The 27,959-nt window shown below is 44.1% G+C and overlaps 1 protein-coding gene across 1 annotated transcript; it reads left to right on the forward strand.

Annotated features, from left to right (window-relative positions):
• The first annotated feature begins 410 nt into the window (after positions 1–410).
• lix1l (limb and CNS expressed 1 like) lies at positions 411–27,439 on the forward strand. Its single transcript, XM_006641780.3, has 6 exons — positions 411–936; positions 4,242–4,405; positions 16,009–16,149; positions 17,897–17,992; positions 18,484–18,561; positions 21,268–27,439. The coding sequence occupies exons 1-6, from the start codon at positions 597–599 to the stop codon at positions 21,520–21,522; spliced, it is 1,074 nt and encodes a 357-aa protein (XP_006641843.1). The 5' UTR covers positions 411–596; the 3' UTR covers positions 21,523–27,439.
• Positions 27,440–27,959: the final 520 nt, after the last annotated feature.

A 27,959-nucleotide genomic window follows, 5' to 3' on the forward strand; every position in this document is an offset into this window, starting at 1 on the left:
CTTTCGTCGGACGTCTTTAATTGTGACACTGGTGTCATGGGCTGTATATCGAGTCGTTCGGAAAAGTACAATAATTTGTACAGTCTGTACCATTAGACTGTTAAATGTGATATTAAATGCAATTCAATCCCTAGCCAGCCCCAACAAAATTACGTAAAAATTCATTTTTTTCCCCCCCGATACACATCTGAAAAAGGTAAATGTTACCCATCGGCCCTCCCTGTTGATGCTCAATAATTGGCATCAGACTTCGCTCTCAAGCGATCCTTTTATTGCAAACGCAAAGTTTCCACAGTTTGAGTCAAAGGCCCGTCCTTTTCCCTGGGCTAGACATATCTCCACCCCTGGCCGAGATTGATAGTCGGTTTTTCACCCTGATTGAGCTGCTGGCTGTCTAATCTCAGCCCCTTGCTCGTTTCGGATTGGTCGTTTCCTTAAACCCCTGTCTAGGCAGTCCCGTTATATGGTATAATTATTCCATCCTCCCCAACCCTTCCCCTGTCTTGAATTATTTTTTTTTCTGGTTTATTTTCTGCTTCAGCCTCATTTTTGCCCATTCGTTTAATTTTACATCGACCCCCTCTTTTTTTGGGAGCATGATGGAGTCTGTTCGTCCCCAACGGCTGCAGCCCGGCATCGGACTTGGAGCCGGCGGCACCGGGACGCTGCGCTCTTCTCTCCGGCCTGGGGTTACAGTCCCCACCGCTCCGCCGCCTCCGCCGTCGGCTTGTCTGGGCGCCTCGGCCGGGCCGCCGCCGCCGCCGCCGCCGCTGCAGCTGCACAGCCTCGGCGTGGCGATGCCGGGGAGCGCCGGGCTGGGAGCCGCTGGGGTGGCCGGGCTGGGGATGTGCAGCCCGGGCAACCCGGCTGTGTTGAGGGAGGCGGTGGAAGCTGTTGTTAGGAGCTTCGCAAAACACACCCAGGGATACGGAAGAGGTAAGTTGTTGTAGCTAACTTACATTTAGCTCACTTCGGAATTGTCTGTCGGTAATACTTTAAAAGCACATAACGGTTGATGTAATTGTTATTGTGCGCCAAAAGTGTATTTTATGTGCTTTATTCTATTTTTTTGTAGTATTTGACGGTGGATGAACGACTTACATCGTGTTGTTAACAGTTGAAACTGTTGTAGTCTGATAAATTAACATTATATATCGCTCTCAACGTCGCTATTTTCCGAAATAAACCACGATACAGCAGAATTGCTAAATCCTTTCTACATGTGCGCTCAAAACAAATGTTTTGCAACGACATGCTTAAACAGTAGTCCTTAAAATCAAAGCTTTACTTAAATATGAATATCTTTCATGACCCGCCACATATGGGTGCCGTATCTTTGATGAAGTACAGTAGGTATTGGTGTCCTTGATTAGATACGATGAATGTGATACAGAAATACACCTTCTGTCCGGATTAACTAATCTGGTTAAGGTCTTCGCTACTACACTACTACTTCATTTGTATTAACCACCCAATTTAGGATTCAGAGAACTGCTGTACATAAAGGTTTTGTGATTCTCTTGTACAACAAGGCACAGTGTACAGCATTGTTCTCTGACAGTCTCTCAGAAAACAAAGCCTAGATACTTTGCCAAGAGGAATGGTGAGGATGTCCCACATTGGTGGCCACTGGCACCAACAGCTTTCAACACAGTGGCATGAGGCAGGTCCTGACAGTAAAAATAGCCATATGGTCCTCAACTACAGGTATGTTGCCTTCACCATACTTACCAAAAACCTTAATACTTAAAGAAAACAAAGTAACAAAAGTGGTAACAATTCACAAAGCTGGAAAATAACATGCATGCACTTATTTCATCCATCAGGTATTTTTCAAAACTGCATACCTGTGTTACAATTAAGCTTTTTTGCAATAATTTAATATTTCAGAAACTTAGGATATCTTTTTAACCTTGATGGTCAGCTGTTGTAGGTCCATTTGAAACCATTTCTTTTACATCTCTAGATGGACTATGGAATATTTTTTGTCTTTAGACAACTCACTGAAAACTAAGCAACTGCACACTGCAATAGCGATCCAGTAACTAAGCATTAAGCGCTTTAAGGTAGAAATTTCCTATCTGTGTGTTTAGGGCTTATTGGTGTTCCAGTAAGTAACAGTACTGTTCAGCCCTGTGATCCTAGTCCTGCATGAAACTCTACCATTATCAAAAGTGTCGGTCCTTCCCTATATTCTGTGAACATGGCCAGTAACAAAGTTTCAAAAAGACACCATAAGCGTGCAACAATGAGTTAATTTTCGTTTATCGTTTTTAGGCTCAGAATGTCTCAGTACAGTCATTAACATGTTAGTGCAACACATTCAAGTGATGTCTCGCCCTCCCAGGCTTTCAGGCATAGCAGTTACATGTCATGCGCACAACCAGCTGAAATTGCAGAAGTACCTGATTGTTTTATCTGTGCTTGCAGAGGTGCATAACTAAAATAAACACGTTTGGAGCTGAATTCTCCTTGATCAGTTTTTACTGCTGTGACTGTTACTTTGTATTGGGGTGGTTTGGCAGCAAGGCAGTTAACATTATGCTCCCCAGTTCTGGGGTCCTGGGTTTGATTCTGGACAGGGGTGACTGTCTGTGAGGAGTTTGCATGGTCTCCCCATCTTCCTGTGGTTTTTAACCTGAAAGTGCTTCGGTTTCCTTCCGTCCGCTTCAGCACACATTGGCAAGGTGTCGCTATATTGTGCCTTTGTGCTGCGGTGAGACATGAGCTGCAGTTGTGCCTCGAACCCTGTGCTTTCCTGATGGGCTTTGGGTAGTCCTGACCCTGACTTGAAAATTCGGCTTTCTGTGACAATGGATTCATATTTTGCAGGTGTCTTTATAATAATCAAAGGTGAGATATTATAGTACACATCTTAATATGGTGAAATATTACTCTCACAGTTAAAATTAACAATACAGTGTGTAATGTGCAATACACTGTAGTACCTCTCTGAAAAATTGTTTTTGACAATTTAAAAATGCCCTAGGGACTTAATACAGATGTCTTTATTCCTGAAGAACACTCTTTAATGAACTAATAACCTTTCTTAAAAATGCTTTCAGTTGTTGGAAACATTGGGGGTATTAAGGTATTGCTCTGAGTCGCTCTGTGTATCAGGGAGTATTGGTGATGCTCCTATCAGTTCTCAAATTCTGCTTTCAACTCCTGATGGGTTTCGTTGCGATGCTAAAACTGCTGAACCCTCAACTCAGGACTCAACTCCTACTGCAGTCGTGTCTACAGGATGACTGTAGCAGCTCTTTGTGCTGTTGTCTCCTGTGACACATAGCACCCAGTCTCTGTGGAAGAAATCTAGTTGGCAGCTGGGCACACAATCTAGGGGCATTATTCAAAGTAGCCATATGACAACGTGAGTGTTTTGCAAAAGACAGTTTCCCTCTCCCTGCTTAAAGACTAAGAATTCCAAAGCTATCCTTAAGAAAGGAACAAAAAAGTCTCTTCCCACAGTGAGACTTTCGGGGAAATATTGAAAGATATTTATTAGGGCTGAGAGCCAAGCCTCTCTTTCTCTAGCAAGCCAAGTTCCTAAACTGAGTTTTGCATGGGGTTGGGTCATAGTTTCTGTAGGGTTCCTGTTCAAACAGTGGTGTCAATGTAATGAAATGTAGTGCACATACAATTGGAACCTTTGTGGACTAAGATCCTATGGTTGTTAACGCTGCAGACACTCAATGACTGCAGGCAGCTTTGTACCATGTTTGGTACAGGTTCGGGCCTATTTTGTGTGTGGTGGAGACCATCCTGGACACAGATCTTTTTCACACTGAGCTGAGGTAGCCGTGTCGTGCTGCTTCCCACATTTAGATTAGATCAGTTTATTTGTCGTAAGCGTTTCGTTGCATGTTGTAGCATGTAAGCTCCAACACGAAGACATTAAGGAATCGCCAGAAACGGAAACACCGAACCGCAGCAGCAACAAGAACTTAAAGAGCATGCAACTAAAAAAAAACATTAAAAAAATTGTATTTAGATAGTCATATATAGGGAAAAGGTAAGCACTGAGAAGAGAAAAAAGCAGGGTCCCTGCTTATTCTCCATTATTCCCAATGTCGCTGCAGCATGAGGCTCTGCTCTTGTCCTACAGCTGTTGGAATGTGTTGGCCAGCTTGAGAAGTGAGGGGTGCTCCATGTTCTGTCCAGCTGTAGCATCTGTCAAGGGTGTGCGTTGCCCAGCCTGCCCCACGGTGCTGACCTTTGCCTTGGTTTCTCCTGAGCAGTGAACGTGGTGGAGGCCCTCCAGGAGTTCTGGCAGATGAAGCAGTCCAGGGGGGCTGACCTGCGCAATGGGGCTCTGGTGGTCTACGAGATGGTGCCCTCCAGCAGTCCCCCCTATGTCTGCTACGTCAGCCTGCCCGGAGGCAGCTGTTTCGGCAGTTTTCAGGTAAGTGGCTCCGCCTCAGTTCGCTCGGTGAAGCAGCTGGAGTCTGCGAGCTTTTCAGGTCTGTGCCGCCCAGTGTTCAGCCTGACGTCCCCCTGCTGAAGATCTTTAGTCATTAAGAGCCCAGTTGGCCCAGGAAGTAGAAGACCCTGTGCTGTTCAGCAACCCTGGGGCAGATACTACAAGATCCCCTTGTAGTGTCACTCTGTAGCTGCTGGGACCATCACAGGTAGCAGGAGCAAGTACTCAGCTGATCCAACGGAGGTTGACAGATGAGGACGGCTGAACCGTTTGCAGCCAGCACATGTCACTGTAGACGGAACAAGTCTGGGCAAATACGTATCAGATGATGTTTAATGTGAAAAAGCGCTGGGTGTTGCATGCAAATAGGAAACACATAGTCTGTCAGTACCAAACTGGAAATGTGGAGTTACTCTTGTGAGGATGGAATTGAAATGGAAAACAAAAGCAGGGATATATATATAAAAAAAAAACATAGAATTTAAAATGAGCAGTGTTATGTTATAATTGTAGGTGGTACAGTGGTACAGTGGTCAGCATTACTGTCTCAGAACAGGGCACTGTGTTCATTCCTTGGGTTTGTACAGTATGTTTGAGCGAGTTTCGTCAGGAGTTGTCTTGGTTGGTTAATTGGCTTCTTGGAAGGGCTGTCCAGGGTGCATCCTGCCTTGTGCCCATTGCTTGCTGGGATAGGCTCTGGTTTGAAAATGGGTGGATGTTAACATTGTATAACACATGAGTAAAGCCTTATTTAGAATACTGTGCACAGTTTTGAGTATCACAGACCAAAAAAAGGATAGAAGCGTTCCAATCAGTCTGGAAAAAAACTAACCAGATACATTCCCTGGCTTAAGAGAATGTCCTATACTGACAGTCTAAAACAACTGAGCCATTGTTCAGACCTTGAATAGAGAAGACCTGATCAAGATATTCGGATTTCTCGGAGGCAGTGACAAAGTCAAACTTATGGACTTAATTATTAACAGTGAAACATAAACTAGAAGTTGTAAAGTGGAAACTGTGGAAGTGTATATGAGGCACTGCTTTACACAATGAATAGCGGGCGCATGGAGCAAGCTTCCCAGCCATGCTGTTGAAGCTGAAACCCTGCTGTGTCAAAAAACAGCTGGAAGAGCTTCTTGGATCTTTTAACTACTAACTACCAAATGAGCTAGAAAGTACCAGTATGATCTTTGTATTTCTGTGGGATATCCTTTATACAGTATAACAACTAAGTCATAACTGCAGTTATATGGGCAGAGGATGAAGCTGAACAGGGTTCCTTTAGTATGTAGTGGTTGAGCATGGGGTTGCCCGTGAGTGGTACCTGTTTATACAGCTGGGTTGAATGAACCCGTTGGTGGAAACCGCCTAGCTCAGTGATGACCAAGCTGTGCCTTCCTTGGTGATTGGAATCCACAACGCTTTTAAAGTGGGTCCAGAGCTCCCTGACCATTAATCCATACTCCCATAGTGCGGAGAGTGGCCATGAATTCAGACTGGGAAATCTAGGAGCATCCCGCACCTGACAAAGGCCCAGTAGGCAAAACATTGATTCTTCTTTCTACGTCTCAGTGTGGAATTAACTCGAGTTTGTTCATACTGATGCAGCTCCTCGTGGGATAGCTCAGAAAGTAAAGGCCCTCACTCTGTGCAGAGGTAGAGTTGTGTGATCCAAGTTTTTCTGGGGGAATGCTATAAACTGGATGGGTCCAGCTGAGAGCTACCAGGATTGGTTGAGTGGGTACAGTGCTCTTGGCTAGGTATGGAACCGAGTTCCCTTTGTAAAGTTGTAATGGAGTAGTAGGAAGAGATTCATTGCTCACTCTTGTAAGGCACTGTGGAGTATCAGACACGCGCTGGTATTGGGTCGCATGCTGATTAACAGTTGACAGTTCCAAACGGTGGAGTAATAAGTTCCAAGTTTTAAAATAATAAGGTAGGGTGACCTCAGGGGGGGTTTAACGTTGAACTGTTACAAAACAGTTCGGTTCAAGTCTCTCCACACGCTAATTCTGTTGATCTGACCAATTCCGCTGGCTCAGCAATGTATGTATGGTTCTGTGGAGACTGAGCCCCTGCATGTTATTGTGTGGGGAGAAAGAAACCAGTCTCCACATTGTTTGTGCAGAATTTACAGATGGTCTTCCACAACATGCTGCCTTGACTTAAGTGTGGGGGGGGAACCGGCCCTCAGATTGTGTGCAGAATCTGCAGGCAGCCTTTCATAAAACGTAATTGACTTAACCTAAAAGCAGGGGGGCGCTGGGGGGAGATCTTTGGCCGCAGTTTAAAGACATCAGTCCACACGAAAAGACAGTCGGAGATCTTGGGTTCCCGGGCGGTTTCTCTGTGAAGAAACGCCGATCGCCGCTCGCTGGAATTTTCAGCGCGGGCCAAGCCGCTCCAGCCAGGAGCCTGTCTCTCCTGATTCCCGACCTGCAATCCCAGCAGCTCTGGGCTTGGAGAGCCCCAGCTGCAGTGAGTCACCTCGCTGTGGTCACGTCTGGATCTCATTGCCGGGAGCCGGGAAGAGTGCGGCCAGCATGAGGGAGGGGGAGAGGAGCAGGGAGTGGGAGATAGGAAGGGAGAGGGAGCTTGGAGAAGGGCTGGGAAAGAGACCAGGGAAGGAGGGAGAAGGGAGGAGAGATAAGGAATAGCGAGAGGGTTCTGGAGAGTAAAAAGGGAGGAGATTAAGTAAAAGAGAGATGGTGGAAAGTAGAAGGACGAGACAAGCAGATAGACCAAAGAAACCAATGGAACAAGAATGATCGAGACGGAGAGATGTATTAGATCGATAGATACTTTATTGATCTCGTGAGGGAAATTGCAGTGCAACAGCAGCTTAACACAGACACAATGTAAGGAATGATACAATAATAATACAAGTAGAAGAGTTACTCGCAGTCCAGAACACAGAAAGAACAGAACAAAACCGGAACAGAACAGTACACAAAAAAGTCGCATTGCACAATATGACTATAAATAAATATAAATGTATTGCACAGGTCCCTGGTGTCTATTGCACAAAAACGGTTTTAAAACGGGAAAAGAAAAAGAACAGCTGTATCAGTTTACTGTTCAGTCCAGAAACAGGTCCCTGTAAATGTTGCCTCTGCCCAGACGCAAGGTGGATGAGTTGTACAGTCTTATGGCAGAAGGCCAGAATGACCTCCTGTAGCGCTCCCTGTCACTCCGTGGATGGATCAGCCTATTGCTTTGATTAGAGAATCAAAGAGAGGAGAGAGACTGAAAGAATCAGAGAGAGGGACTGCAAGGGGGAAAATCAACAGTGGGGACAAGAAAGCAAAGTCTAGCTTCCAGTCTTTGATTGGTGGCTTCCCAATGCTCTGCCCTGCCTTGATCCTGCAGTGGTGCCGCACACAGTAGGAGGTTCGGCAGTGCCAGAAGGCTGGTCCTCCTGCCGCAGAAGAATCCGGTCCCTTCCAGTACGTCACCTTGCGACAGTCTCCACCAGCCTTGCTAAAGACGCAGAGTTGAGCTGGTCCAGTTGATGATGATCCAGGGTGATGCACAAAGGACAAAAGCCAAAAAGTTCTACGTCATGGAATCCAGAACAATAAGAGAATGAATTCAATGCACGCTACTTAAGTCATTTTATAAATGCTTTTCGTAAATGTAATCAGGTGTTTCGGATTCTGCCGGTTGCATCTCCCATGTTAGAATCTCTGTGCTGCTCTGTTGGAAGGTGTTTTCTGGCTCGAGGTTGAGTTAAAGCAGGAGTCTGCAGTAATGGTACTGGAGCTCCAGTCTTATCTAAGTTTCCTTGGTATCTTGAAAGCACAAGCAGCTGAAGAGCTGGGATTTGAAATTGATCCAATTAGAGCTGATATTGGTAGTTAAGAGCAGGAATGAAACGCACACACTGCCCCCCGAGGTCCCGCACTGGACAAAACCTGCATGTTGGCAGATGAGGAACACTCTTATTTCTAAAGTATCGGAGATCGAAGCAGAACCGTGCTGTAAGGGTCTTGTGAACTCACAATGCAATGTTGCGTGCATCATTCTCATTTTTACATCGGGAGTTTTGTTTTGGTTTTAACGAGGGAAGGTGGCATGGTGACACAGCTGCCCCACCGCCCTGCAACGGGATGAAACGGTTAAAAAAAAAATCGATGGATGGATTTTCACGAAGAATATCTGAAACATAAGATCGGCAAGAAGCAATGCCAAGTGGTTTAACAGGTGTCCCCAGACCCAATCAGTTGGCTTCCTTTCAGATGCGGCTTCTCTTCATCTCCAGCCCTGTTGACCCTGGCAGCAGACAGGTCTGGCATCTCGCTGTGTGTGTGTATGACAGCCGCTGTATCTGCGGGCTGTGAGGAGGGAGCTAGCACTTGCTCTCGGTGTCTTTGCTGCACTCCTCATGAAGTGATAACACAGCTGGATCCAACGGGATATTTCTTCCTCTCATTCCAGACAGTACAGATATGAGATGACCCCAAAAGTAAATAACCTTTGTGCACTCCTTAAACATGCCAGGTACATTCAGAGTACAAGGTTTAGACTTCCCACACTGTATCTCTGCTAGGGTGCAACGGGTCCTTCCTTCAAATTAATGTCAAAAACCTGCAACATGATCAGGGGTTATAGAAAGTAACCACAGGCTGCAAAACTCAGTCACTGAGGAGCGAGAAATTAGATTGTCAACAGTTACAAATATCTTGGCATCGTTGTGAATACAAACTTACCTTTGAGGAAAACAGATGACCGTTCTTCCCGAGAAAACTGTGCTCTTTTAATGTATGTACTACAATAATGCTTTTATTTAATGCTTTAATTTGGCAACCTTAATATACACATTCAAAACGATGAGTAGGTCTGTGAAAAGAAGGCAGCTAAATTATTAGCGCACAACAGGGATTGCTTTCAGATTTCTATGTCAGACAAATAGTGCGCAAGGCCAGTATAATCGCCGGCTGTCGTGACGACCCCTTGCACTGTGAATATGAACTCCTTCCATTTGTGTGTTGATTAAGGCTGCCTAGACTAGAGAGCAATACAACTAAGGTATCCTTTATTCCAACAGCTCTTAACCTGCTTAATTTGGGCGATTAATTTGTATATTGTATTATCATACTTGTACGTCTCTTATTTGTTATGGGTTCATGTTGTATTAAAGTTTGTGTCTTGGAATATTTGCTGTGCAGGCAGGTAAAAGGCATTACACATCTGGGACAATAAAAGTAAGTACTAATGGTGTCCAATAGTCTTTATGGCGTACTTTAAAATGAACTTGTATGTGGTGAGTATTTTTGGAACCCTTAAAAAAATATTGTTTGTGGTTTATATAAAGCTTTACGAAGGTGCAAATATATAGAAGTATTTATCCGCATCGGTGTGCGCAGGCTGTAAAGGAACAGGTAAAGGCTTATTCCGTGCTGAACAGACAAAAGACAATGTTTTGGCTGTGGAGCCTTCTCAAAATGAAATAAACCTTTACCTGTTCCTTTGCGGTGTAAATACTGTATATAGCTGAGACCAGTTCCTAAGAGGATTCGCCCAAGAGCCAAATCTGCTGTAGAATAGTATTGTATATTCTGATCATCACAAACTCCATAAGCTGAAAAAGCAGAGCATGACCAAAGGTATAAAGAGAAAGATGATTACATGTTTTAATGTACCAGGAGGAATTTTAACTTTGGAAGTTTTTAAGCCCATCATTATTGTATATATTGTCTTTAATGTCCTTGTTAGACTATCGGCTGAAAAGCAAGGGACTGGTACCTAACCGTGAAGTGGCATTATTCCATATACAGTAGGTGAGTCTTGGTGCCATTTAATCTTAAACCCCATGTGTTTTTCTATTTCCCTGTAGTTATTGTATTTGTAATGATAGGGCCGTAATAAAAAGCACATTTCTTGTGTTTATCCTTGTGAGACCCGCAAGTAAAATGTCCTGCAGTCAGTAATTATACTGTAACTCAGTGTCTCTGCTAGACCCTGCAGATTCTGAATTGAACTGTAGTGTGATGGATCATAATCGAGAAGCCCAGTATTACAGCCAGGCTCCTCAACTTTGCCCGCTGCAGTGTAAGTTGTAAGTTGCAGTGTTTGATTTGTGTTTTTTTAGCCTTTCCACAATAAATTCCTAATTAAATGATCAATTTTAACCCAATAGCCAGAAGACGGAGATGTGAGTAGGATCACAGCACTAACAAAATGATCTTGCGGGATAATGTTCTTCACTGTTTGACTGTAGCAATTCGAGTTTGTAGGGAAGCTGGAAGGAAGTAGAATGATGGTTAGTTTTTCTTCACAGCCGTTGTTATTCTGAGTCAGTTACCTCTGACAGTGGATTGAAGCGAGGCCCATATAACAGCTGATTTTGTATTCTACAGACTTACTAAACTCATAGCAAGCTGCTAGGAGTTTTAGCATAGCATGCCGAATATCTTCAATATACAGCAGGATGTCTTCCTGACTTGAAGGGTTTAATTTAATTGGCGATTCTGTTCTGCCTGATGTTTTGAGTGGGTGACTCAAGTGACACTGGGCAATAAGGGGTATCGCTGCCAGGGTCCTCTCAGGATCTCAAATGGTCTGCCGTGTGAGGAGTCTGCTGAGACTGAATCAGAAGGGTTAGCATATATTGTATCAACCATATTAATATGTATTGCACCTTGGCCAAGCTTCTATAATGTCAGGCTTAGAAAATTCCATTCTAGTCTATCAAACGTCTTTTCCGCCTGTAATGATAGCGTTTACATCCCATGCTTTATGTATGATACTGTATGTATAGGTGGTGGACGTTATCTGCAGCAAAGCACCCTTTCATGAAACCTGATTGGTCTGGATTAATAAATATCCCCATTTTTTTCCCCCCAAACGTAAGGCCAAAATTCAGGAATTTGAATTTGAGATTAGGATAAATTTGGGCACTCAGAAAGGTCTTCTTTCCCGTTTTTTGGATTCAAAGCCATTAAAGCCCTCTTTAAATCTAAATGAGGTGCACCTTTATGAACCGCATTGATTGCGTGACACCCAATTGGCTCAAGTATATCCCAAATTACCCTTCAGTTTAGGGGTTTTACTCTTTTTGTCACCTAACAGTGCTGCTTTTGAGCTCCTGCATTAGGATTGGTTGGACTGTCTGCTGCCTCTTCCTCCAATGGTTTAGGAACATTTACATTTTCATCTAGGGTTTACAAATTTGAAACAATGTGTCACATGGTGGCACAGTGGTTAGCATTCCTGCCTTGTAGCTCTGGGGCCCTGGGTTCACTCCAAGACCTGGGGAGCTGTCTGTGTGGAGTTTGCATGTTCTTCCTAAGTTTGTGTGGGTTTCCTCCTGGTGCTCCTGTTTCCTTCCACAGTCAAATAATACTGGTAGGATAACTTATTTCTGGGAGCATTGGCCCTGGTGTGAGTGTGTCTCTGTCTGCCCTGTGATGGACTGGTGTCCTGTCCGGGGTGTACCCTGCCCTGTGCCTCCTGCTTGCTGGGATAGACTCCAGCTCCCCCATGACCCTGAACTGGAGGAAGTGGTTGGAAAATGGGTGGGTGGGTGTGGAAAGTTGCGTGGATCAGTATTGTGACTGAACACTGACAGGAGAAAGAGTAACATCAGACATGTTTCATTTGTTGAAGCCAGAAGAATCATGTATTATATTTGAAAAGGAACAATTAATAGGCTTATTCCATGCTGAAAAAAAGAAGAAAGAGAACACAACGTTTCGGCCGTGGAGCCTTTGCAGCCTACGCATGCTGACGCAGCTACCCACCTGATGTATTATATTTGCCTTGTTTTGTTTTTTCCCAAAATATCTTCCAGTTCCATCATCTTTGTTAAGGAGTAGCTGTAAATCATTCCACAGATCGGAGTATTTTTTTTTACTTTACATGGAAAGTTCTTTCAACCCTTAATCTTCCAGGTACAGTCATTTCTGCATAAGCAAATATAAATGAATTCTGAAGTCATGTTAATGTAAAATGTCAGTGTCATGACCGAGCGCGTGTTTGGCTCAGGGGTTTGGTGATGTGGGGGTAGCAAACCAGCAGTCGAAACGGAGTTGCCACAGTGGAAAAATACTGAACCGGAGACGGGAGTCCCTTGGGTTTGAAAACCTGATCCCCATAACCGCGGAGAACGATGTAGCGTGTCCGTCCGACCACACCACGCTGAGTGCAGCACTCTGCGGCTTAGTTATTTGCTAGTGATTGCCTGTCTGCGCGCATGAATTGATGTTATTGTGTGGGCAAGACGGCATGCGTCCATGTGTGGTCTGCAGGCTTGCCGAATACCCAGGATCCATCCGACGTTTGACTGCGCTTTGCCGTTTCTACCTCATATGCCTCACACGTGCAAATTAAATGATGCAAATGAAAGCTTTTTCATTTGTAGGTCAGAAATCCTGTTTAATTTGTGAATACGCTGTATACATTTCTTCCAGTAAACTGCCATACTTTAAAATGTGGTTGGAATTGCTTTATGGGTTTGCATCTGGGAGAGATTACAGAGGAAATCCATGTATGTCAACAGTTGGGACAACTAAAAACAGCACATCCCAGCACCCCTCTGCAGGGTAGACCATGGTCCTGTTTCGTACGGGGCCTGGGACAGAACCATAGATACCGTTCTGTTTTTCTAGACTCCCTCACCCCCCACACACCCCTCCACAATTTTCAGTGCTCTTTTCCCCTTCTGAATTGTTGGCACCTCCTGGCCAGCAAAAGTGGCCCTCAGTGTGATTGGCAGATCAGGAGCTCCTCTGCGCTCAAGTTCTACAGTCTCCACCTGTTCTTTCAGTTTTGAACTAAGCTACCTAATAAAGACCTCCCCTTCCTTATTGAATTAATTTCATTGTTTGTGACTCTTATGATGAGACGCAGCCAAGTGGTCCTGTTAGTAGAGATCAAGTATAAGAAGGCATCGAGAAATGACCTGGGTCTTCCTCTTGGAGAGGAGCTTGACGTATTGATGTTGCCCTGTCTGAAACAAAGTAGAGCAAAAGTCCGTAACATACCTGGCCTGTCATGTGGTGAATCTTACCTGTTAGCAGGAGCAACCTCAGACTGTACCTCTATTAAATTTCTACTGTGCCGTACTGGATGCAGCGAGTGGCCGATTTCTTCTTGCAGTTCCAGACATATTGGGAGGAGGTAATGTTACAAGGCAGGCTTGCCAGGAGGAGTTTCCTGCCATTGCTAAGACAGGGATGTAGCTGCTCCCAACAAAGTGAATACGCTGTCAATCAAGACATTTGACGTTTGTATCTGAGAGAGAGTCCGTCTGTGGTACGTGATAAAACTGTGATGAATCAAAGAACAGTTTAAAGACCAGTACATCAAAACCCAGAACCCTGTCGAACAGCATCCTGGCACAAGTACTAATACTGTGAAGAGGAGGTTGGACTTGATCAGCAAGAACTAAAGAATTAGTCAGGGTGACTTGACAATACTGAGATGGACTGGCGCCCTGTTGCTTGTGGGGGAAAATGACATGACAATACAGCTGTCTGTTCAGTAAAATGTCTTGAAGTAAGGAAAACCCTGTAGATAACTTAACATCCTTTGAACACGGGGTCAAAACCTGGGAAATGGGATACATGACTTTGTCAGCCTGATCTGGCTCTTAATTCTGATATAATAATCCATGAGTACTGTATCATGTAAAAAGAGAGCCCAGTAACTTGGTATGAGCAGTATTTTCCTCCATGTGAAGGTATTGTTTTCACAATGAATATACACCAATGATTGAGGGGTTTAAACCACAGTAATATATCTTATACAAGACATTAGTATTTCCCACCCCTCACACACATTTTACCTCTGATCTGCCCCTGGCACTAACGGAAACAGTGCGAGCTAAAGAAATCTCAATACTGCAATGAATTTTAGCCTCCAAGTATGAGCCTGTAACATCAGAAACAAAAGATTTACAGCGCAGGGATGCTGCTTCATTGAGGCGATAAATAATTGGATCTTTGGCCTTGAGAAGCTGTTTGGAAGATGGACAGGTCTGAGGGCTCCCAGTATTAACAGCAGTAGTGTGCGTGCAGAGGAGAAATAGTTCAAGCAGCCAGAGAAGCAGAGCAGATGGGAGGAGGGGTAAAGAGATGTAGGATTGTGGATATGAGAGGACAAAGCGATCAAGAGTGGCACTGACTCCGAATTCTCAGTTTACATCACTAGAGCTGCTCTTTTTCATTCGTTTTGTTTCCAAGTTTCACCTCGTAATAGCCGGATACTCACCCCGCTATCTAGGCCCCTAGCAACCTCCTGCCGCAGACCGGTGCGTTTTCCCAATTCTCTGTACAGACGGTCCCGGTACGTCCGGGTTAGGGCCCGGAAGGGCTTGACGAATAACGAAACCACATATAAAGGGGAAGAACAGTGGACATACGGAGGATTCAGGACTCCAAGAGCTCCAACTTAAAGCTGGGGGCTTTTACATAAGAGTTAATGGAATACAGTCGGGTTAGGGGACCGTGGTTTAGATAGTGTGTTTCACTTGTCGCTACTAAATACAGTACACAGTATCCTGTTATACAGTAAGTGCAAGTTACCTTTCTAAATAATGCAAATTACTGTGAAATGACTTAGAGAGGGGACCTGTATAGTGTCCATAAGGAACCATAAGCTTTCATACGTTCCTAACCTACAGTGTTGGGACTGTATATACAATGAATGTGCCTATACAGTAGCCCATTAAAAACAATAAGTAGAAGTAGATACCATCACCAGTTCCTTCTGAGTTGTGGTCTTGTCGAAACCAATAGTCATTTGCTGCTCTGGGTAGATTACTTTTCCAGACACTGTTCATCTGTTTCAAGTGGGTGATCATACCCTGATCCATTGCTTGGATCGGTGAGGTAGTGTATTTTTTTCATTTCTGGAACAAAGTATTGCAAGAACCAGTTGCTGGCTTTTGGTGCCTTTAAAAGTGACATAAATGCTGGGAATTTTTAAGTCGAGTGGAATAATGTACTGTACAGCGAGACAGCTAATAATGAGAACCACCTGGATCGGCCTCTTCCTGCTGCTGACCGTACTCATGCTCAAAATAAGATGTGCATTTACAGAGCATTCGGTGAACCATTCTCTGAGAGTTTGTATTAAACTGTGGAGATTTTGAAAGTCCATCACCTTGCCTTTATCAATAGCATGTTTTGAATGCTTGACTCAAGTCTTGTAGTCTGTTCAGGACTGAAACTATTAATTTCCTAAGATATAACGCCATATTTGTCTGTTTACCTTGACTATGAACACTAATAGCACTCAAACTAGACAGGCTGAATGATTTGTAAAATATAATGTTCTTATATTGCTTTACCGCGTTAACTAGGGGAAGATTCTGACCTGGAAATAGTCCTAGCTCAGTGTCTCCAATCTGTCATTTGCGGTATGCGTTTCTGCTGCCTGTGTACTGCGCTCCTGCCTACAGAACTCTCACCTGCCGGAGGCCGCCCTCTCTTGACTTTTCCCCGAGTCTTTTTGAATTTCCGAGGCTGCTTGTGGTCAGTGCAGAGGGGCTCCTCCCAGATCTCGCCCCGCCGGCCGTGAGAGAGAAGCGCTTTGCCTCGCTCCAGGAGGGCTCCTCTCCTTCTTGTTCTCCCCCACAGTTCTGCCCGACGAAGGCCGAGGCCCGCCGCAGCGCCGCCAAGATCGCCCTGATGAACTCGGTGTTCAACGAGCACCCCTCCAGGCGGATCACGGACGAGTTCATCGAGAAGAGTGTGTGCGAGGCCCTGGCCTCCTTTAACGTGAGTGTCTGCTGCGTCGTGCGATTGAAGGCCAAGCGCTGGGGCCCTTTGCGTTCTGGCGGCTGGAGCTTTTTAGACCTTTCGTGAAATTTCTACATTGCACTCTCTCTCTTTCCTAGCGTTAATCCCGCATCAGACGGGTCCGCTTGAATTGGCTACATTACAAAGTGGGGATTATTAGGAGGCCATGATTGGTAAGGGCCAATGGGAAATTTGGCCAGGACGCCGGGGTTACACCCCTACTCTTTTCGAGAAACGCCCTGGGATTTTTAATGACCACAGAGAGTCAGGACCTCGGTTTTACGTCACATCTGAAGGACGGCGCTTATTTACAGTATAGTGTCCCCGTCACTATACTGGGGCATTAGGACCCACCTGGACCGCAGGGTGAGCGCCCCCTGCTGGCCCCACTAACACCTCTTCCAGCAGCAACCTTAGTTTTTCCCAGGAGGTCTCCTATCCAGGTACTGACCAGGCTCACACCTGCTGAACTTCAGTGGGGCTGCCAGTTGTGAGTTGCAGAGTGATATAGCGGCTGTCCAAATTTCTACCTTACACTGAAACACTGAAAAGGGTTATTATTAAATATTGGTTATTAAAATGTTGCTAGTACAGCTGGGTTTTAACAGCAGTCCTAGAGGGAACCCTGCTTGTGTCTCCAGGAATCTACAACTAGATTGAATGTTTCATCTTCAGTAGAACAACTGAAAGTCCAAACCACACTGGCATAGTTTTACAAGGTGGGAACAAATGTCCTTGAGTAGCCCAAAGTCCTGACTTGAATCCGATTTTATTGTATGGTGTGATTTTAAACCATTTCCAATCCTCAAGCAGAAAATACTGCAAGCTTCTTCATCTAGGGTATACAAATGTGAGACAAAAGAGTGAAAGGCTGGTGTCACACAGTGGTTAGCACTGCTGCCTGAGCTTGTAGCTCTGGGGCCCTGGGTTCACTACCAGACCTGGGGAGCTGTCTGTGTGGAGTTTGCATGTTCTCCCCACGTTCGCCTGCGCTTCCTCCTGTTTCCTTCCACAGTCAAAAAAATACTGGTTGTCAAGCAGAAGGGGAGAAGTGTTGCCAGGCAGAAGGTGGCAGATTTGCCCCATGCCGCCATGCAGAGGGGCAGAGATTCATCTGAGAGCACTGTCAGTGATAATTCTTGCCAGAGGTGCTTCCACAGAGTACACACGCAGTGGGTCTGAATAGTCTGGAAATTTCAGTTTGTATATATTTTCAAGGCGTTGTTATATGTAAGAGGCAGAATATCAGCAGTGTTCAGTTTCCAAGTATTTTCAGTGAAAGAAATGTATACACATCATTTGCAATGTGTTAAAGTGTGGCATGTTTGATTGGGTAAAAACCTGAATAAGGCACCATAGGTAGGAACTGTGGTCTTGAGTAGTATTCACACTGTTGCCACAGCATCTTTCTACCTCTTTCTCTTCTGATGTCACTTCAAAACACATAAGACTACTGCAGAGTCTGCCTTCTCAGGTTTCAGACACTTTTCACAGATGAATGTCAGAGATCATGACAAATCGGGCTTATTTGTACTTTTACCAGGATCCTCGTACGAATACAGAAATTGAAAGGTTACTGCCGCTATTTAAAATTTTTGTCAAGGTCAAAGGAGCCTTTCAGGGAGGTCAGTTGAATACCACAATGTCAGGGATTGTAGAGTTAAGGGTGTACCACTTTTTTTTTCTGGCACAGTGTCTCATGATGGTTTCTTCCCAAACTTTTCAGGGTAACAGGGAGGAGGCGGACAACCCCAGCACTGGCATCGGAGCCTTCCGGTTCATGTTGGAGTCGAACAAGGGAAAGTCCATGCTGGAGTTCCAGGTAATCCCAGATCAGTGGCAAAAAATTAAACATTTTTCCCATCTGAATTTTGATCTGAATATGTTCAGCACCTTCAGCCCAATGAGCACCTAAAGACTGAACAGAAGGGCTGATCGCAGCAACTTAACTGCTTGTACAGGTTTTGAATGATCTGTTTATGAAGCTGAAGCTTTATGAATGATGTTTGTAAAGGAAATATGCAGTAGAATGGAAAGATGGGGAAAATGGAAGGCTTAGGAAAGCAAAAGAGAAAAGATCTGGTTTGTGGCTAGGGCATTATTGTGTGTGTGTGTGTTTATTTTGTGTTCTTGATCCAGCAGCAGAAGCTTATATCCAGTGTATCGGCAGAGCTTTGCCAAACCGCTGTGGGTGGGTTTGAAGCACAGGGGCCCGCTGGCGTTGCCAAGAATGCCCTGGCTGCAGCTGGCGGGGGGCCTCGCCGTGGAGGCGAGGGGCTCTGTGTTTCAGCCCTGTGTTTGTCTGCCCTGCAGGAGCTCATGACGGTGTTCCAGCTGCTGCACTGGAACGGCAGCCTGAAGGCCATGAGGGAGAGGCAGTGCTCCCGGCAGGTGAGAGCAATTCCAGACGATGGCTGTGCGAGTGGCCCCGAGTGGCCCCGAGTGGCCCCGAGTGGCCCCGAGTACAGTATTCTCGCCCTGTCGTGAGACTCGTATTGTGCTTGGCATTGGTCCTTCCGTTTTTACACTCGGTAGACATCATGCAGCGCTGGGCTTTTTCACCCTTACTACCAGTGAGCTCCCTGACAGACAGACCGGAAGTGACCCCCGGACCCCCAGGCTGTCTCATCGAGCACGGCCTCGGCTGAACATTTGCTTCAGAACCGAGACCGCGAAGCCTACTTTTTCGCAAAAGAAGTACAGGACAGAATAACAAAACCTTTGAATTTGGTATTACGGATTTCTTTTTTTTCCAAAACCTTGCTCCTAGAGCAGCCATTTCATTTATATTCACAGGGCGCACATCTACCTTAGGCGTGTTTATTAAAATACTGCATGTCAGCATGTGTCAGCATTTTTAAGAACTCGCAGCAAAGTTATCATTTTTAATTTTCATTTCTATTAAAAGCAGCTGAAGGGACATCAAAAAGAGGATTTAGGCAGAAAGTTGTAGTTAAGGTTGAAAACGGGATTGTGAGTTTCTCGGAGCAAATGACCCAGAAATGTCTTTGAACTTGACTCTCGGGGGTCCGCTCGGGGCTGGGTGAGATCCTGACGTCACTTCTCTTTTTATCGCAGTAATAATAATGAATCGCTCATCAGCTTTCGTGTGTGCCATTAGCATAATCATCATTATTTCTGCATTTGGCCAGTGTCTTTGCTTTAATTGGACTGTGTAATTTATTTGGCTTAATTTCTGTTGTGTTTTTTTCAGCAAAATCTAAAGGAACTACTTTTGTAATGAAGCTCCTTAGGGTGTTAAATATTCCCTTTTATATCGTGCTCACTGCCCCAGCAAGCAGCTTTCATCTACAGAGGTACTGTAGCTCGGGGCTTGTGAGGGAAGGTTGCTCTTCAGCCTGCAAATACCAGCGGGGCAATCTGTGAAATCTCAGGGGTACTCATTTAACAGAGAGTGGCTGAATAATGAAGCAGGAAAAGCTGAGGGCCCTTTTCAATTGCTTGAATTTTTCTCAGTCCTTTTTGTCTTTTTTTTTCAGCCCAACATTCAACTGAAAGCAAAATCAAACTAATCTGCAGGAGTTAATAAGTAACAGGCAAAAGCTGATAAAGGTATCAAATGAGGAGAGCATTTTTTTTTGCTTACTTTCAGTTCAGTTTATTGGTTATACTGTATGCACAAGTGCAATGAAGTTCTTATTTACGTGTACTGTATGCTCCGATACAAAGACATCAAGGAAACAGCCACCTTAAACACAGAACAGCAACAACAACAGTTAAATAACATAAACATCAGTGCAAGCAGTGTGTGAAAAAAACTTCAGTGTGAGCCAGTGTTAAGGGTTGAGCTCAGTAATCTGACATCTTGCGGGATTCAGGATGAATGGTGTCCTTAGCAATGCTCCCAGCCTTCCTGAGACGGCTGTAAAAATGTCCACAATAGAAGGGAGCTGTACTCCAGTGATGGACTGGGTGACCTGATCACCCCCTGTAACACCTTTCTGGGTAGCATGAATGGGTACCATTCATACCATTACCAGTCCAGTACACCTGGATCATATCATTACCAGTCCAGTACACCTGGAACATACTGTACCATTACCACGCAAGTGCACCTGGATCATACCATTACTATGCAAGTGCACCTGGATCATACCATTACTACTCAAGTGCACCTGGGTCATACAGTACCATTACTACATGACCCAGTTGTACTCCTTGACTCAGACATCGAGCTGCTGCCAAACCACACTATAATACCACTCATGATCACGCTTTCCTAACCCTACCTTTGTGCTTCAGTTAAACTTTGTCAGCAGGAATGATGATTTTGATACGTTTCCTAATAGAAAAATACAATATGCTTATTTTGAATACCGCTTCATTTCATTTTGAACCTTGTGGACAAGCTACTGTAAAACTCCATTTCTGCCCTTTACATTTATCATGCTTAGTCTTGTATTTACATAGTTAAAAACAGCTCATCTTTTAAAATGAGATAGTTCTTCTCTGACGAAGATGAAAAGTTTAAATTTTTAGGTTCTAACAGGTAATAGATAGCTGGGTCAGGAGTTAATATTTTCTAAGAGCCAGATGTAAAAAAACTTCATAATCCAAGTTGCCTAAAATAGACGAGATGAACAAGTCCACCTATGAGCCAGATTCTTCTCAGCTGGGGCAGTCTGTGATGGGGAGTGGTGGTGCTGCCCTCTGGTAAACCAGGGTCCTGACCAGCTCGTTAGAGATTCACAAAAGAGCAGGGGTGTCACCGATGTCCTGGTGAATCCTACTCTGGCAGTACCCCCGAGATCCCCTCGATTCAACCAGCAAACCAGCTGCTCCCTTCTCCTCCACTCTCGAGGCGCCGCAGTGTGGATGAAGCGACGCCCCTCCTGTCTGTCTCCGAACCCCTTGGAGATGAACAGCGTTGTGTAAATTCAGGGGATTATCATCGCCCTCACCACAGCCGTTCGAATGGCCTTCCTTCTGGGTGTTTCCCTCCATTATGATGTTGTTCTGGGGCACGTGGGGCTCGTTGCAGCCGGGAGGTGACGGTTGGGGTTTCACGTCCCGAGCCCAGGGGCACCCTGGGCAGGGGCGCGGAGGCTGACGGGTCCCCGGCCTTGTCTCCCCCAGGAGGTGCTGGCCCACTACTCCCACCGGGCGCTGGACGACGACATGCGCACGCAGATGGCCGCCGACTGGGTGAACCGAGAGCAGGGCGTCCCCGGCACCATCTCGCGCGAGCTGGGGGCGGCCGAGAGGGAGCTGGAGGAGGCGCGGCTGGCGGGCCGGGAGCTGCGCTTCCACAAGGAGAAGAAGGACATTCTCATGCTGGCGGTCGGGCAGCTGGGCAGCGCCAACGCAGCCACCCTGCCCTCCAGCTGCTAGAAGGAGACGGGAGCAGGCCCTGGGCCGCCCTGCCGCACACACTCCGCTGAAAGGTCTTCCACCGCCTGATACCGACCCCAGCATCTCCACCCCCCTCCTCACCCCATCGTCGCCAGCCTGCACACAGGCCACCCTGCGCTGCCTTTAGAAAGTGCTTCAGGTTCAAATTAGAGCTGCTTCTAAGTTCTTAAAGCCATGAAGGTTTGTTTGCTGGCTGTAAATTCATCTGTGCTTCGGTTTCAATACGTTTCACTCACCCAGTGTGCTTGCAGTATCTTAAGAGGTCACCACAAAGCTGGCCTTCACCCCTGGGTGTGCGTGAGAGGCAGGCTGGACTGGCCTCCTGTGAGCCGCCGCTAGCCCTTCAGGACCACGTTCCCTGCGGCGCCATCTACTGGCAGCAGCTGCACGATTTTCAGGTCTTTAAAATGATGAGATCTGAACCAAGTTTCTTTTTTTCCTTGGGCTGTTCTGATGAAAATCATTTTTTTCAAAGAAAATATTGCCCATTAGAAAAATAATTCTGAATGATCTTCTTGATTTTTATAAACACTTAAAATCTCCAAGTGAAAGTCCTCTACTTTTTATCCTTATTTTCTATCCTTGAGCCGGGGTTTTTAGTAAGAGTTGTTCAGAAATCTTGAGATGTTTTTTCACAGTCTATTTGCAGGTCATTTTTGCCTAAAATATGCTGAGGTATGGAATTTTTGCTGTTTTCTCAGAAGCCACTGCAAATTGTAAAAACAAATATTTAGATGAAGTGTTCTCGTCTGTTTTGGCGTTTCTTCGTTATATTTAAAGGAACATTTTAAGTAAGTTAAATGGCAACGGCAATTATTTCGTTTCATTTGAATTTATTTTGTCATAGTTTTGTCTTTGCTTGTGTTCTGAGAGGTAAAAGTATTAACCTTTGTAAAACAGTGACAAACTTTTGCGTTGCTTAAAATAACTATGTTTATTTTACGTGGACAGTAATCTCATGTAACACATTTACTGCTTTGAAAGTAGTCATTTATAAGCATACGACTATTAATTAGCCATGAACGTTTCACAATGCAAGAATGCTCATATATCCAGCTTCTGTTTGCGAATGGCTCACTGAGTGAATCTTATCATGCATCATGAGAATCACTCAACTATATTTAATTTGATTCTCATTAAAATGAATGCCCCTTTCATATATATTTTAAGAAAAAAATACTTCCCCCTCATTTAAATTATGTAATTCATTAAATTGAGTTTAAAAAAAAAGAGTGAAAATCTTAAAAAGTTACTCCCGAAAGTTTATTTAGTTTATGCTGTTACAGGGCTAATTTAAATACTTAAAATAACCTTGTTTTCACTTCTGTGGTGGGATAGTTGAATAGGCCAGTGGTTTTCAACCTGTAGTTTAGAACTGAACTGTGACATACTAACTGCATTTGTATAGGTGGCAATTTGCAACAATCCCTCTACTTCTGGTGATCAGATAGTCCAAAGTGTTAAATAGTCAGGACAGGTATTTCCTAATGGGCTCCTCTTTGCCATGTTCTACTGTATAAGTACCTATACCCATGTTGTGTTGATGTGCTAAACCCACGTATGGACAAACTACATTTCAATAGCTTTCATAGCTGGTCATAAATCACCAGTTTCCAAGGCTTTTAGAGCACATGCATGTTCTCTGTTAATTTTTGAAGCAGATATTATTATTCAAAGGAAAAACCGGGCCTCATACATATTAGGCTTGGGGTGAAATTATCTCTCAGTCTGCCCCATTTCACACTTAACGTAAAAGTGACTAAAAACTCTTTAAAAAAAGAGCAGAGCTCCGGCAAACATGGTAGGAATGTGTTGTTGGAGAAAACAGCTGGAGCCTTTTCTGGGCCATTTTGGAATGCACTATCTGAGGAGGTGACCTAAACCGTGTGGAAGGCAACATTTTTGAGGCTGAAGCAGTCCCAGGGGCCTCAGCGCATTTCTCAAGAATAGACGAGGACAGGCAAGCAATAGAAAAGCCAGGTGCGTCCTTATTCTCATTTTGTCAAGTTGAATCGGTTTCAGCCCATGAGGAGAAGGGCTGGTCTCCCACTTCGTTAGTGCTTCCCTTGTGCAGAGAGGCCTCAGTGTCTCTGTCCTGGGCCCAGCACACAGAATAAGGATGGGGAATGGATTATATATCTATATGTTCCTTTGACACAGGTCTTTTTAAAACATTTGAGGACACTTATGCCTGTTTATACTTCCATGGGCCCTAGTTAGCACACTGCTGGCACAACACTACAGAACCTAGGACAGAAAGCCTTTAAACTACACTCCTTCAACTTCAACTTCCCATTCTTCGTCTCCTGCTCGTGTTTAATTAAGTGATCAGCCTGCAACACAGGAGAACATTTATTAATGGTTTGATGCAGAGACTTAACATTTGATGATAATGTTTTGTTTAGTGTCCTTAGGAATGCATCGATCTCGCAGAGTCGATCAGAATTCACTTTGGTTTCGGTTGTCGACATCCGTTTCCTCTCAGAGTCAGCTGTCCCACCACTTGGCTTGGACAGTCCGACAGCTTAGTTCTGGCCACAACGTCTTCTCTCACTGTATTCCATGAGGTCCGACAGGGACAAAGTGGGATAAAAATTAACAAAAAAAACCTGCCGCAGCCTGTCTGCTGCTACCGCAGATGTTCAGTGGGCCACGCAGGTGAATTAGATGAATGTCGTGATCCTAGGTTCACTGCCTGTCACTGCTGATCCCAGGTTTTCCTGGAGTCGTCTACTGTTTGCCAAAGCAGTCAAATGTCTGTCACAGACAAGCTGCCTCAAATCATGTCAGTAGCAACCAGGTTGAAAGCCCGTATCATCATCTTAATTATGCAGCTTGAACAAGGTTGTCTTTTGCTAACTCAAATTGTTGTGAAAGGCTACTGACACAGATCCTTTACTTGTTTGGGCAATTTTAACTGAAGTGGCCGACCACACATTGAGTGCCTGGCGGTTTTATGATGCGAATCCGTGATTTTGTCATCCCAAGTTGTCCAAAAAATCAACAATCCCTTCTGCACACTAGGTGAGAGATAAATTCTAGAAGTTCCATTAAGCCACGGATGAAAAACATGGCAGTCAATACGCGTTCTTCAGCGTGCATGGGGCGTTAAGCTTTGACTGCCTTTGCAGTGGTCTAGTTAATAGATCCAGTGTATAACATGACATTGCCACACCTCATTTGACATAAGCAAGTCCTTTTAAATGTGAAGAAACTGACATTAGGTACGTACGATACAGTACTATATAGTCCCACAGTTTTGTAGCATTTTGTGGAAGTTGGCAGTCAAATTGAGAGCGCAGAGACATGTAATATTTGTGGAGAGTGTGGTATACTCTATCTGAACAGCATGGTATATCCGATTTTTTATTTTACTAAACAGGACATATAGCAGTCGCACGCAGAGCTGCCGAAACCATTGTTCCTCATGCTGTTTGTACAGAAGCCATATTGACCAGGGTCTGGGAGGAATTACCTTAGATTTCATTCTTAATTTGTGCATTTCAGTTATTAGAATTATTACAGTTTTCTTAACGCAACAGTGCTAAATACTTTGTATAGCTCTTTGTAAAGCAGTTGATCATTGCAGTGTTTTGTTTCAGACATCCCAGTCTACTTGTGTAATCTCAGGGCTTCTTCTGTCAAACAAACAAAATAAATAGTCAAAAGTTCATCGCACAGCTGTGCTCCAGACCAGGTCAAGTTTTTAAGTATTACTGTTCGATTTTTCTTGTCCATTGCAGTGGAGTTGGGACCATGGTCTGGTGTCTCTACAGCACAGCATCAGAAAAACACAGCTCCCTGTGTTACCTTTGCAGGGTATGAGTGTTGGACCGCCACCCTCTGGTCCTTGATTTTCCCTTGAGGTGTTCACACTAACCAACCCGTCTCGCCTGCCTCCCAGGACCTGATGACATCAGGTTCCAAGACGGCTGCCTTTCCTACCTGAGCTCTGAGCCTGCCTCAGTGTGTTTCTCTGAGGCTCTATAGCCAAGACTTGGTCTGTTTTCAGTGGTACACAACTGTAGAACCCCATCTGTTTCATCACGTGTAAAAAAGCAGGCTTATGCCTGCCCTGCCATTTGTCATAGAATCATCCCATGGTGTTTTGATGGCGTTGTGCATTTTTCTGTTCCTAGGTTTGTGGGACGTGCGTTCTTAGATTTCCTTATGGTTGAGCTGCTTGGCCAGAACATACTTCTCTGTAAGAGTTGTGTTCAGTGCACTCATATGACCTCAGAACTTCATGCAGGGCAGTTTTGAACATCACGAAGCTGTCGTTGGTAGTCGTTCATGGGGCGTCTGAAGTTTTCCAAAACCTTCTAACTCTAAGTGTGGGTTTTACAATAGGGGGGGTTCATAATGCAAGTGGATCACCTGAGATGTCTGCTAAGAGAGATATCACAAAAAATACACATCCAGACCTCTAATTCAGTCACCCTTTTGAGAATATCTTTTAGGGAAGAACATATTTAAGATATTATATTCAGATATTTTCAACTATTTCAGTCTTTTTGAATCCCCTCCAGAAAATGTTCTTATATGACTCTTGTAGTTAATAAATCACAAACATAAGGGTGCTTGTTTAAAGTGTTGTAAATATATTGCTTTGAAAAAACTTCTCTTTTTTTGCAGTTTCATGACCTTCGATATGTTCTTATAAATATACCTTATAAACATTTACAAGTGCTAAACTGTTTCATAGTAGAATGTAGCCAGTAGATCTCAATCAAGGTAAATGTGTAGTACAGCAAAAATGAAGTGTGAAACATTTAATTTAGAAACTTAAAGGGTAAAAAAACTTTGAGTGATGGAATCATACACTTTGGGAACCGGGATGTGTACAGGGGAAGTAAAATGAGGTGGCACGTTTGGAGAAATATATAAATACAAATTCTGCTCTTCTGATCTCGGCTCTCGCCTTTCCCCCACCTGTAAGATAAGGAAGGCCTCCATTTTATTGTAATAACATCGATTGTAACAGCTTTGTTATTAATATACCGTAGTTTGCATAAGAAACCAGTCTTGTCATGTACTGTAGAAATGTGACATTCACGCTGATCAGGATCTTCCAAAAGGTGAGCACGGCAGCCCAAGGTAAATTATACAAAGGTAGCCAATCTGAAGTGGTCTAGTAGCTACAGTAATGAGACTCATTTGCTGATTGGCTCATTGTAAAGTGTTACTCATCACTGGCATCATTTGTTACTCTCTACACATCCGTAAATCATTAAAAGCTCAAAGGCTGCTTTCTACAAAATATAGCTCTGTCAGTATTGGATGTAAAACAAAATGGCTCAGATGGCGATAGAACTGGTTCTGCATGCAACGTTGCAAAATTCGGTAGACCTCTGCACAACAGTGTAATTTTTGGAAGTGTTCAAATTATTTCATAAAATACTTCATAGTATTTGGAAAATGTTAGAATATAGTAGCACAATAGTGAACAGGGTTTAAAAGTTTGTCATTATTTGTACATAGCGTTCTTTTAGTCCTCTCTTGGGTAAAAAAACAAACATCTTCATCACTCTGCTCTCCTCCCCACTGAGAGCTGGTGTGTGGGGAGCGGACTGGCGCATCATCCAGGTGGGGCTGCACACTGGTGCTGGTGGAGGGGATCCCCATGACCTGTAAAGTGCTTTGAATGGTGTCCAGAGCACTATATAGAGGAAGTGTAAGGAATTAGTATTAACAGTGGCATCCATGTTGTATAAAAACCTTACCAACAATGTCTAGAATTCCGAACCTTTTTCTAGTTCATTTAGTATGTCCTTTTAGTTTTATATACAGTGTTTTGATATATATTTTATATGAACGATTTTTGATATATTGCTTTTTACCATGGAAGTACTTTTCTATATAGATTTTTAATGCAATAAAACAGCAAACAAAACTAGTGTTGGCATTTTTTCCCATCTGTGGTGCTTTTCCATCTGAGGTCTTTCCTTTTCACCTACTGCTGCTACAACCCACAAAATAAACCATCCTTCCAATACAGAACAGTGACTGGCAAAAGTATGCAGACCCTTGCACATTTCACATATGATTGCTTTAAAACATGCTTTCATGACACTTTGAAATAGCAATTATTGTTATATACTGTACATAAAATATCCCACATATTCAAAGCCAAATACAAAATGAAGGAAGTAAATATATAATTGATTAAGAAAGCAAAGTAGAAGAGTCATGACTGCAAGATTATTCAAACCCTGTGCTGTGGTGATCTTAAATCCATTTATGTGCACAAAATTACCTTAACGATCCACAGACTAATTTGAGTCTGTCTGTCTGTGTGCAATGATGGTGGTTCACATGATTTCTGAATAAATACATCTATGTCCGTAAAGTTCTTTTAGTCAACTACTGAATTTCAAGCAAACATTCAACTACTGTATGAAGACAAAGGGACTTTC

Source organism: Lepisosteus oculatus, chromosome 27 (assembly GCF_040954835.1).
Source record: "Lepisosteus oculatus isolate fLepOcu1 chromosome 27, fLepOcu1.hap2, whole genome shotgun sequence".
Taxonomy (NCBI): Eukaryota; Metazoa; Chordata; class Actinopteri; order Semionotiformes; family Lepisosteidae; genus Lepisosteus; species Lepisosteus oculatus.